Source organism: Dendrobates tinctorius, unplaced genomic scaffold (assembly GCF_039654945.1).
Source record: "Dendrobates tinctorius isolate UK_male_01 unplaced genomic scaffold, ASM3965494v1 ptg000157l, whole genome shotgun sequence".
NCBI lineage: Eukaryota > Metazoa > Chordata > Amphibia > Anura > Dendrobatidae > Dendrobates > Dendrobates tinctorius.
The window spans coordinates 8,554,424-8,566,693 of NW_027361824.1; the positions used below are offsets into that span (position 1 = coordinate 8,554,424).

General features: G+C 56.2%; 1 protein-coding gene across 3 annotated transcripts in view; it reads left to right on the forward strand.

Annotated features, from left to right (window-relative positions):
* Positions 1–329: 329 nt before the first annotated feature.
* The window catches only part of CHRDL2 (chordin like 2), a 103,876-nt gene continuing 91,935 nt past the window's right edge, over positions 330–12,270 (forward strand). For 2 of the 3 annotated variants that reach the window (XM_073548512.1, XM_073548513.1), the window contains exon 1: positions 331–492. In XM_073548512.1, coding sequence (XP_073404613.1) covers positions 402–492 — 91 coding nt within the window. In that variant the 5' untranslated portion in view covers positions 331–401. Of the gene's footprint in view, positions 493–12,270 lie in introns of all 3 variants that reach the window. The other variant, XM_073548514.1, reaches the window with a different exon arrangement.

Consider the following 12,270-nt stretch of genomic DNA (forward strand, 5'->3'; position numbering starts at 1 on the left):
CAGATCTACATGAGAAGCCTTCCAGATCTACATGAAAAGCCATCCAGATCTACATGAGAAGCCTTCCAGATCTACATGAGAAGCCTTCCAGATCTACATGAAAAGCCATCCAGATCTACATGCAGATATAATGTTGTGGATCCTGCTGTCAGGCTTTGCTGGGACTTGTAGCTGCACTCACCTCAGGATGTGCTGTGCTCGCAGTATCTGCTGGAGCTTGTAGTCCCCCATGTGCGCTGTGGTGTAGGCACGACTGCTGGCTGGGTGCAGTCCCCGCGGTGTCCGGCAGGGGCCGCCCTCCGCGCTGCCCTGTGCCGCTGCCTGACGTCGCCGTGTCCCGCTGGCCGCGCTGCTCTTATAGCCGGGTCCGCGCCCCGAGGCAGCAGAGCAGCAGCGCACACATGGCCCCCGCACGCACCGAGCTCGCCCTGCTCCTGGGGGCGCTGTCCCTCCTCTGCATCCACCGGAGCGCGCAGGCGAGAGCCCGACCCCGTGAGTACCGCCGCCTCCGTCAGTGAGCGAGTGAGGAGACCGTCAGCGAGTGACAGAGTGAGGAGACCGTCAGCGAGTGACACAGTGAGGAGACCGTCAGCGAGTGACAGAGTGAGGAGACCGTCAGCGAGTGACAGAGTGAGGAGACCGTCAGCGAGTGACAGAGTGAGGAGACCGTCAGCGAGTGACACAGTGAGGAGACCGTCAGCGAGTGACAGAGTGAGGAGACCGTCAGCGAGTGACAGAGTGAGGAGACAGTCAGCGAGTGACACAGTGAGGAGACCGTCAGCGAGTGACAGAGTGAGGAGACCGTCAGCGAGTGACAGAGTGAGGAGACCGTCAGCGAGTGACACAGTGAGGAGATCGTCAGCGAGTGACAGAGTGAGGAGACCGTCAGCGAGTGACAGAGTGAGGAGACCGTCAGCGAGTGACAGAGTGAGGAGACAGTCAGCGAGTGACACAGTGAGGAGACCGTCAGCGAGTGACAGAGTGAGGAGACCGTCAGCGAGTGACACAGTGAGGAGACCGTCAGCGAGTGACAGAGTGAGGAGACCGTCAGCGAGTGAGAGAGTGAGGAGACCGTCAGCGAGTGAGAGAGTGAGGAGACCGTCAGCGAGTGAGAGAGTGAGGAGACCGTCAGCGAGTGAGAGAGTGAGGAGACCGTCAGCGAGTGACAGAGTGAGGAGACCGTCAGCGAGTGACAGAGTGAGGAGACAGTCAGCGAGTGACACAGTGAGGAGACCGTCAGCGAGTGACAGAGTGAGGAGACAGTCAGCGAGTGACAGAGTGAGGAGACCGTCAGCGAGTGACAGAGTGAGGAGACCGTCAGCGAGTGACAGAGTGAGGAGACCGTCAGCGAGTGACAGAGTGAGGAGACCGTCAGCGAGTGACAGAGTGAGGAGACAGTCAGCGAGTGACACAGTGAGGAGACCGTCAGCGAGTGACAGAGTGAGGAGACAGTCAGCGAGTGACAGAGTGAGGAGACCGTCAGCGAGTGACAGAGTGAGGAGACCGTCAGCGAGTGACAGAGTGAGGAGACCGTCAGCGAGTGACACAGTGAGGAGACCGTCAGCGAGTGACACAGTGAGGAGACCGTCAGCGAGTGACAGAGTGAGGAGACCGTCAGCGAGTGACAGAGTGAGGAGACCGTCAGCGAGTGAGACAGTGAGGAGACCGTCAGCGAGTGAGAGAGTGAGGAGACAGTCAGTGAGTGACAGAGTGAGGAGACAGTCAGTGAGTGACAGAGTGAGGAGACAGTCAGTGAGTGACAGAGTGAGGAGACAGTCAGTGAGTGACAGAGTGAGGAGACCGTCAGTGACAGAGTGAGGAGACCGTCAGCGAGTGACAGAGTGAGGAGACCGTCAGCGAGTGACAGAGTGAGGAGACCGTCAGCGAGTGACAGAGTGAGGAGACCGTCAGCGAGTGACAGAGTGAGGAGACCGTCAGCGAGTGACAGAGTGAGGAGACCGTCAGTGAGTGACAGAGTGAGGAGACCGTCAGTGACAGAGTGAGGAGACCGTCAGCGAGTAACAGAGTGAGGAGACCGTCAGCGAGTGACAGAGTGAGGTGACAGAGTGAGGAGACAGTCAGTGAGTGACAGAGTGAGGAGACAGTCAGTGAGTGACAGAGTGAGGAGACAGTCAGTGAGTGACAGAGTGAGGAGACCGTCAGTGAGTGACAGAGTGAGGAGACCGTCAGTGAGTGACAGAGTGAGGAGACCGTCAGTGAGTGACAGAGTGAGGAGACCGTCAGTGAGTGACAGAGTGAGGAGACAGTCAGTGAGTGACAGAGTGAGGAGACAGTCAGTGAGTGACAGAGTGAGGAGACAGTCAGTGAGTGACAGAGTGAGGAGACAGTCAGTGAGTGACAGAGTGAGGAGACCGTCAGTGAGTGACAGAGTGAGGAGACCGTCAGTGAGTGACAGAGTGAGGAGACCGTCAGTGAGTGACAGAGTGAGGAGACAGTCAGTGAGTGACAGAGTGAGGAGACCGTCAGTGAGTGACAGAGCGAGGAGACAGTCAGTGACGAGACAGTGAGAGAGAGATGAGAGGAGACAGTGTGCAGGAGATGAGTGTGGCAGAAACTGCAGAGTGTGAATGAAATGTACAGGAGAAACTTGAGGAGAAAGTGTCAGGGATGTGCGGTAGACGCGGTGTCAGGGATGTGCGGCAGACGCGGTGTCAGGGATGTGCGGCAGACGCTGTGTCAGGGATGTGCGGCAGACGCTGTGTCAGGGATGTGCGGCAGACGCGGTGTCAGCGCTGTGCGGCAGACGCGGTGTCAGGGATGTGCGGCAGACGCGGTGTCAGGGATGTGCGACAGACGCGGTGTCAGCGATGTGCGGCAGACGCGGTGTCAGCGATGTGCGGCAGACGCGGTGTCAGGGATGTGCGGCAGACGCTGTGTCAGGGATGTGCGGCAGACGCGGTGTCAGGGATGTGCGGCAGACGCGGTGTCAGCGCTATGCGGCAGACGCGGTGTCAGGGATGTGCGGCAGACGCGGTGTCAGGGATGTGCGGCAGACGCGGTGTCAGCGCTGTGCGGCAGACGCGGTGTCAGGGATGTGCGGCAGACGCGGTGTCAGGGATGTGCGACAGACGCGGTGTCAGGGATGTGCGACAGACGCGGTGTCAGCGATGTGCGGCAGACGCGGTGTCAGGGATGTGCGGCAGACGCTGTGTCAGGGATGTGCGGCAGACGCGGTGTCAGCGCTATGCGGCAGACGCGGTGTCAGGGATGTGCGTCAGACGCGGTGTCAGGGATGTGCGGCAGACGCGGTGTCAGGGATGTGCGGCAGACGCGGTGTCAGGGATGTGCGTCAGACGCGGTGTCAGGGATGTGCGTCAGACGCGGTGTCAGGGATGTGCGTCAGACGCGGTGTCAGGGATGTGCGTCAGACGCGGTGTCAGGGATGTGCGTCAGACGCGGTGTCAGGGATGTGCGTCAGACGCGGTGTCAGGGATGTGCGTCAGACGCGGTGTCAGGGATGTGCGACAGACGCGGTGTCAGCGATGTGCGGCAGACGCGGTGTCAGGGATGTGCGGCAGACGCGGTGTCAGGGATGTGCGGCAGACGCTGTGTCAGGGATGTGCGGCAGACGCGGTGTCAGCGCTATGCGGCAGACGCAGTGTCAGGGATGTGCGTCAGACGCGGTGTCAGGGATGTGCGGCAGACGCGGTGTCAGGGATGTGCGGCAGACGCGGTGTCAGGGATGTGCGTCAGACGCGGTGTCAGCGATGTGCGGCAGACGCGGTGTCAGCGATGTGCGGCAGACGCGGTGTCAGTGGGGGGACTGGGCTCTCCCTCCAGTGTGTACGGGGGTCTCCCTCCAGTGTGTACGGGGGTCTCTCTCCAGTGTGTACGGGGGTCTCCCTCCAGTGTGTATGGGGGTCTGCCTCCAGTGTGTATGGGGGTCTGCCTCCAGTGTGTACGGGGGTCTCCCTCCAGTGTGTGTGGGGGTCTGCCTCCAGTGTGTACGGGGGTCTCCCTCCAGTGTGTGTGGGGGTCTCCCTCCAGTGTGTACGGGGGTCTCCCTCCAGTGTGTACGGGGGTCTCCCTCCAGTGTGTGTGGGGGTCTCTCTCCAGTGTGTACGGGCGTCTCCCTCCAGTGTGTATGGGGGTCTCCCTCCAGTGTGTGTGGGGGTCTCCCTCCAGTGTGTACGGGGGTCTCCCTCCAGTGTGTACGGGGGTCTCCCTCCAGTGTGTACGGGGGGTCTCCCTCCAGTGTGTGTGGGGGTCTCTCTCCAGTGTGTATGGGGGTCTCCCTCCAGTGTGTATGGGGGTCTCCCTCCAGTGTGTGTGGGGGTCTCCCTCCAGTGTGTACGGGGGTCTCCCTCCAGTGTGTACGGGGGTCTCCCTCCAGTGTGCATGGGGGTCTCCCTCCAGTGTGTGTGGGGGGTCTCCCTCCAGTGTGTGTGGGGGTCTCTCTCCAGTGTGTGTGGGGGTCTCCCTCCAGTGTGTATGGGGGGTCTCCCTCCAGTGTGTGTGGGGGTCTCCCTCCAGTGTGTACGGGGGTCTCCCTCCAGTGTGTATGGGGGTCTCCCTCCAGTGTGTGTGGGGGGTCTCCCTCCAGTGTGTGTGGGGGTCTCTCTCCAGTGTGTGTGGGGGTCTCCCTCCAGTGTGTATGGGGGTCTCCCTCCAGTGTGTGTGGGGGTCTCCCTCCAGTGTGTACGGGGGTCTCCCTCCAGTGTGTACGGGGGTCTCCCTCCAGTGTGCATGGGGTCTCCCTACTGTCCTGACAGCAGACTGTATGAGGGAATGAGGACCTGCTGATCCTTTTGTTCTTGGTGAGATAAGCGATATCTGTCAGAGAGCATACTGGGGCTTGGAGCGCTGTGTATGGGGGGCTCTCCTCCGTGTATGGGGGGCCCGCTGCCGTGTATGTGAGGGGCACGCTGCCGTGTATGGAGGGCTCTCCGCCATGTATGTGGGGGGCACGCTGCTGTGTTGGAGGGCTCTCGGCTGTTTGGGGCAGTTTTACACCATGTATGGTGGGCACTCCGCTGTGTATGGGGGGCTATGTGTCTGTACAGGACAGTGCGCATCCAGCATCCAGTGATAGGAAACTGCCAGCATTGGATGGCCTGCCTGCTTATGGTTTCCATGTAACGCATACTGTCTATATTCAGTGCAGTGCCCTGGTCTGTGACTTCTCAGTGTCAGTACAGGACATACAAACCCTCATCCCCTAAGTATCAGTAATATTATTATATCCAATGAGAAGTGACGTGCGGCGATTACAGCCCCCCACAAGATTGTCACCCACCTGCCCAATAACCAGGGATAGTGGATCTGTTGATCTGTAGGAAACCTTCATTGTGCCCCCTGCTGGGGATGCAAGGAAAGACGTGATGTTGTAACTATTGAGGAACAGAAATTACAAGAAAAAGGGAGAACTTGAATTCAATATGTAATAACGGAGTACAGATAATGTAGTAGATGTGACCCCCACACCCATACATACATAATACATCCCTCCACACTGTATAACAGCCCCCACTAGCCCTCTAAACAATATACTGGACCCCCACATAGCCTTCCAAACAGTATAATGACCCCCATACAGCCTTTCATATAATTATATGGAGGGCTATGTCTGGCCATTATATATGAGGCCACATAGTCCTCCATAGAGTATAATGGCCCCATATAGTCCTCCATAGAGTATAATGGCCCCATATAGTCCTCCATAGAGTATAATGGCCCCATATAGTCCTCCATACAGTGTAATGGCCCCACATTGCCATCCATACAGTATAATGATCCCCTCATAGTTCACTATGCAGTATAATGGCTCCAATATAGTCCTCCATAGAGTATAATGGCCCCACATAGTCCTCTGTAGAGTATAATGGGCCCCACATTGTCCTCCATGTAGTACAATGGGACCCACATAGTCTTCCATACAGTATAATGGCCTCACATAGTCCTCCAAAAAGTATAATGACATCACATAGTTCTTCATACAGTGCAATGGCCCCATATAGTCCTCCATATAGTATAATGACCCCACATAGTTCTCCATACAGTACAATAGGCCCCACATTGACCTCCATGTAATATATTGGGCTTTACATAGTCCTCCATACAGTATAATGGCCTCACATAATGCTCCACACAGTATAATGGGCCCCACATTGTCCTTTATTTAGTATAATGGGCCCAAAATAGTGCTCTATACAGTATAATAGGCCTCACATAGTCCTCCATCTATATATATAACATTGAATGTATGTGTGTGTGTATCACCAACCAACCACGAAGCATCTTTCATTTCACCAGAGCTGTTTAAAAGAAGCTGAGCTGTGATTGGCTGCTATGAGCAACAGTTTTCCCACTCCAGAAAACACCTCAGCAGACACTGACCGGGTGGGAGAAATCTAACATCCCCGGGAACATAAGCTCCATGACAGAAATGAATCACCCCCCGAAGATAGGGTAAATCCACTCAGCGCTCTGGTTCTGACCCCAGGCTGACGGGATGATGTGGGATATTAGGGGTAGTAGTCCGGTAGCTCTGGCTGACGGGATGATGTGGGATATAAGGGGTAGTAGTCCGGTGGTTCTGGCTGACGGGATGATGTGGGATATTAGGGGTAGTAGTCCGGTGGCTCTGGCTGACGGGATGATGTGGGATATTAGGGGTAGTAGTCCGGTGGCTCTGGCTGACGGGATGATGTGGGATATTAGGGGTAGTAGTTCAGTAGCTCTGGCTGACGGGATGATGTGGGATATTAGGGGTAATAGTCCGGTGGCTCTGGCTGACGGGATGATGTGGGATATTAGGGGTAGTAGTCCGGTGGCTCTGACTGACGGGATGATGTGGGATATTAGTGGTAGTAGTCCGGTAGCTCTGGCTGACGGGATGATGTGGGATATTAGGGGTAGTAGTTCAGTAGCTCTGGCTGACGGGATGATGTGGGATATTAGGGGTAGTAGTCCGGTGGCTCTGGCTGACGGGATGATGTGGGATATTAGGGGTAGTAGTCCGGTGGCTCTGACTGACGGGATGATGTGGGATATTAGTGGTAGTAGTCCGGTAGCTCTGGCTGACGGGATGATGTGGGATATTAGGGGTAGTAGTCCGGTAGCTCTGGCTGACGGGATGATGTGGGATATTAGGGGTAGTAGTCCGGTAGCTCTGGCTGATGGGATGATGTGGGATATTAGGGGTAGTAGTCCGGTGGCTCTGGCTGACGGGATGATGTGGGATATTAGTGGTAGTAGTCCGGTGGCTCTGGCTGACGGGATGATGTGGGATATTAGGGGTAGTAGTCCGGTGGCTCTGGCTGACGGGATGATGTGGGATATTAGTGGTAGTAGTCCGGTGGCTCTGGCTGACGGGATGATGTGGGATATTAGTGGTAGTAGTCCGGTAGCTCTGGCTGACGGGATGATGTGGGATATTAGGGGTAGTAGTCCGGTGGCTCTGGCTGATGGGATGATGTGGGATATTAGTGGTAGTAGTCCGGTGGCTCTGGCTGATGGGATGATGTGGGATATTAGGGGTAGTAGTCTGGTAGCTCTGGCTGATGGGATGATGTGGGATATTAGGGGTAGTAGTCCGGTGGCTCTGGCTGATGGGATAATGTGGGATATTAGTGGTAGTAGTCCGGTGGCTCTGGCTGACGGGATGATGTGGGATATTAGGGGTAGTAGTCCTGTGGCTCTGGCTGATGGGATGATGTGGGATATTAGTGGTAGTAGTCCGGTGGCTCTGGCTGACGGGATGATGTGGGATATTAGGGGTAGTAGTCCTGTGGCTCTGGCTGACAGGATGATGTGGGATATTAGGGGTAGTAGTCCGGTGGCTCTGACTGACGGGATGATGTGGGATATTCGTGGTAGTAGTCCGGTGGCTCTGGCTGACGGGATGATGTGGGATATTAGGGGTAGTAGTCCGGTGGCTCTGGCTGACGGGATGATGTGGGATATTAGTGGTAGTAGTCCTGTGGCTCTGGCTGACGGGATGATGTGGGATATTAGGGGTAGTAGTCCGGTGGCTCTGGCTGACGGGATGATGTGGGATATTAGGGGTAGTAGTCCGGTGGCTCTGGCTGACGGGATGATGTGGGATATTAGGGGTAGTAGTCTGGTGGCTCTGGCTGACGGGATGATGTGGGATATTAGTGGTAGTAGTCCGGTGGCTCTGGCTGACGGGATGATGTGGGATATTAGGGGTAGTAGTCCGGTGGCTCTGGCTGACGGGATGATGTGGGATATTAGGGGTAGTAGTCCGGTGGCTCTGGCTGACGGGATGATGTGGGATATTAGGGGTAGTAGTCCGGTGGCTCTGGCTGACGGGATGATGTGGGATATTAGGGGTAGTAGTCCGGTGGCTCTGGCTGACGGGATGATGTGGGATATTAGTGGTAGTAGTCAGGTGGCTCTGGCTGATGGGATGATGTGGGATATTAGGGGTAGTAGTCCGGTGGCTCTGGCTGATGGGATGATGTGGGATATTAGGGGTAGTAGTCCGGTGGCTCTGGCTGATGGGATGATGTGGGATATTAGGGGTAGTAGTCCGGTGGCTCTGGCTGATGGGATGATGTGGGGTATTAGGGGTAGTAGTCCGGTGGCTCTGGCTGACGGGATGATGTGGGATATTAGGGGGAGTAGTCCGGTGGCTCTGGCTGATGGGATGATGTGGGATATTAGGGGTAGTAGTCCGGTGGCTCTGGCTGACGGGATGATGTGGGATATTAGGGGGAGTAGTCCGGTGGCTCTGGCTGATGGGATGATGTGGGATATTAGGGGGAGTAGTCCGGTGGCTCTGGCTGACGGGATGATGTGGGATATTAGGGGTAGTAGTCCGGTGGCTCTGGCTGACGGGATGATGTGGGATATTAGGGGTAGTAGTCCGGTGGCTCTGGCTGACGGGATGATGTGGGATATTAGGGGTAGTAGTCTGGTGGCTCTGGCTGACGGGATGATGTGGGATATTAGGGGTAGTAGTCCGGTGGCTCTGGCTGACGGGATGATGTGGGATATTAGTGGTAGTAGTCCGGTGGCTCTGGCTGACGGGATGATGTGGGATATTAGGGGTAGTAGTCCGGTGGCTCTGGCTGACGGGATGATGTGGGATATTAGGGGTAGTAGTCCGGTGGCTCTGGCTGACGGGATGATGTGGGATATTAGGGGTAGTAGTCCGGTGGCTCTGGCTGACGGGATGATGTGGGATATTAGGGGTAGTAGTCCGGTGGCTCTGGCTGACGGGATGATGTGGGATATTAGGGGTAGTAGTCCGGTGGCTCTGGCTGACGGGATGATGTGGGATATTAGGGGTAGTAGTCCGGTGGCTCTGGCTGACGGGATGATGTGGGATATTAGGGGTAGTAGTCCGGTGGCTCTGGCTGACGGGATGATGTGGGATATTAGTGGTAGTAATCCGGTGGCTCTGGCTGATGGGATGATGTGGGATATTAGGGGTAGTAGTCCGGTGGCTCTGGCTGATGGGATGATGTGGGATATTAGGGGTAGTAGTCCGGTGGCTCTGGCTGATGGGATGATGTGGGATATTAGGGGTAGTAGTCCGGTGGCTCTGGCTGACGGGATGATGTGGGATATTAGGTGTAGTAGTCCGGTGGCTCTGGCTGATGGGATGATGTGGGATATTAGGGGTAGTAGTCCGGTGGCTCTGGCTGATGGGATGATGTGGGATATTAGGGGTAGTAGTCCGGTGGCTCTGGCTGATGGGATGATGTGGGATATTAGGGGTAGTAGTCCGGTGGCTCTGGCTGACGGGATGATGTGGGATATTAGGGGTAGTAGTCCGGTGGCTCTGGCTGACGGGATGATGTGGGATATTAGGGGTAGTAGTCTGGTGGCTCTGGCTGACGGGATGATGTGGGATATTAGGGGTAGTAGTCCGGTGGTTCTGGCTGACGGGATGATGTGGGATATTAGGGGTAGTAGTCCGGTGGCTCTGGCTGATGGGATGATGTGGGATATTAGGGGGAGTAGTCCGGTGGCTCTGGCTGATGGGATGATGTGGGGTATTAGGGGTAGTAGTCCGGTGGCTCTGGCTGACGGGATGATGTGGGATATTAGGGGTAGTAGTCTGGTGGCTCTGGCTGACGGGATGATGTGGGGTATTAGGGGTAGTAGTCTGGTGGCTCTGGCTGACGGGATGATGTGGGATATTAGGGGTAGTAGTCCGGTGGCTCTGGCTGACGGGATGATGTGGGATATTAGGGGGAGTAGTCCCGGTGGCTCTGGCTGACGGGATGATGTGGGATATTAGGGGTAGTAGTCCGGTGGTTCTGGCTGACGGGATGATGTGGGATATTAGGGGTAGTAGTCCGGTGGCTCTGGCTGATGGGATGATGTGGGATATTAGGGGGAGTAGTCCGGTGGCTCTGGCTGATGGGATGATGTGGGGTATTAGGGGTAGTAGTCCGGTGGCTCTGGCTGACGGGATGATGTGGGATATTAGGGGTAGTAGTCCGGTGGCTCTGGCTGACGGGATGATGTGGGGTATTAGGGGGAGTAGTCCGGTGGCTCTGGCTGACGGGATGATGTGGGGTATTAGTGGTAGTAGTCCGGTGGTTCTGGCTGACGGGATGATGTGGGATATTAGGGGGAGTAGTCCGGTGGCTCTGGCTGACGGGATGATGTGGGATATTAGTGGTAGTAGTCCGGTGGTTCTGGCTGACGGGATGATGTGGGATATTAGGGGGAGTAGTCCGGTGGCTCTGGCTGACGGGATGATGTGGGATATTAGGGGTAGTAGTCCGGTGGTTCTGGCTGACGGGATGATGTGGGATATTAGGGGTAGTAGTCCGGTGGCTCTGGCTGATGGGATGATGTGGGATATTAGGGGGAGTAGTCCGGTGGCTCTGGCTGACGGGATGATGTGGGGTATTAGGGGTAGTAGTCCGGTGGCTCTGGCTGACGGGATGATGTGGGATATTAGGGGTAGTAGTCCGGTGGCTCTGGCTGACGGGATGATGTGGGGTATTAGGGGTAGTAGTCTGGTGGCTCTGGCTGACGGGATGATGTGGGATATTAGGGGGAGTAGTCCGGTGGCTCTGGCTGATGGGATGATGTGGGATATTAGGGGTAGTAGTCCGGTGGCTCTGGCTGACGGGATGATGTGGGATATTAGGGGTAGTAGTCCGGTGGCTCTGGCTGACGGGATGATGTGGGATATTAGGGGTAGTAGTCCGGTGGCTCTGGCTGACGGGATGATGTGGGATATTAGGGGTAGTAGTCTGGTGGCTCTGGCTGACGGGATGATGTGGGATATTAGGGGTAGTAGTCCGGTGGCTCTGGCTGACGGGATGATGTGGGATATTAGTGGTAGTAGTCCGGTGGCTCTGGCTGACGGGATGATGTGGGATATTAGGGGTAGTAGTCCGGTGGCTCTGGCTGACGGGATGATGTGGGATATTAGGGGTAGTAGTCCGGTGGCTCTGGCTGACGGGATGATGTGGGATATTAGGGGTAGTAGTCCGGTGGCTCTGGCTGACGGGATGATGTGGGATATTAGGGGTAGTAGTCCGGTGGCTCTGGCTGACGGGATGATGTGGGATATTAGGGGTAGTAGTCCGGTGGCTCTGGCTGACGGGATGATGTGGGATATTAGGGGTAGTAGTCTGGTGGCTCTGGCTGACGGGATGATGTGGGATATTAGGGGTAGTAGTCCGGTGGTTCTGGCTGACGGGATGATGTGGGATATTAGGGGTAGTAGTCCGGTGGCTCTGGCTGATGGGATGATGTGGGATATTAGGGGGAGTAGTCCGGTGGCTCTGGCTGACGGGATGATGTGGGATATTAGGGGTAGTAGTCCGGTGGCTCTGGCTGACGGGATGATGTGCGATATTAGGGGTAGTAGTCCGGTGGCTCTGGCTGACGGGATGATGTGGGATATTAGGGGTAGTAGTCCGGTGGCTCTGGCTGACGGGATGATGTGGGATATTAGGGGTAGTAGTCCGGTGGCTCTGGCTGATGGGATGATGTGGGATATTAGGGGTAGTAGTCCGGTGGCTCTGGCTGATGGGATGATGTGGGATATTAGGGGGAGTAGTCCGGTGGCTCTGGCTGATGGGATGATGTGGGGTATTAGGGGTAGTAGTCCGGTGGCTCTGGCTGACGGGATGATGTGGGGTATTAGGGGTAGTAGTCTGGTGGCTCTGGCTGACGGGATGATGTGGGATATTAGGGGGAGTAGTCCGGTGGCTCTGGCTGACGGGATGATGTGGGATATTAGAGGTAGTAGTCCGGTGGCTCTGGCTGACGGGATGATGTGGGATATTAGGGGTAGTAGTCCGGTGGCTC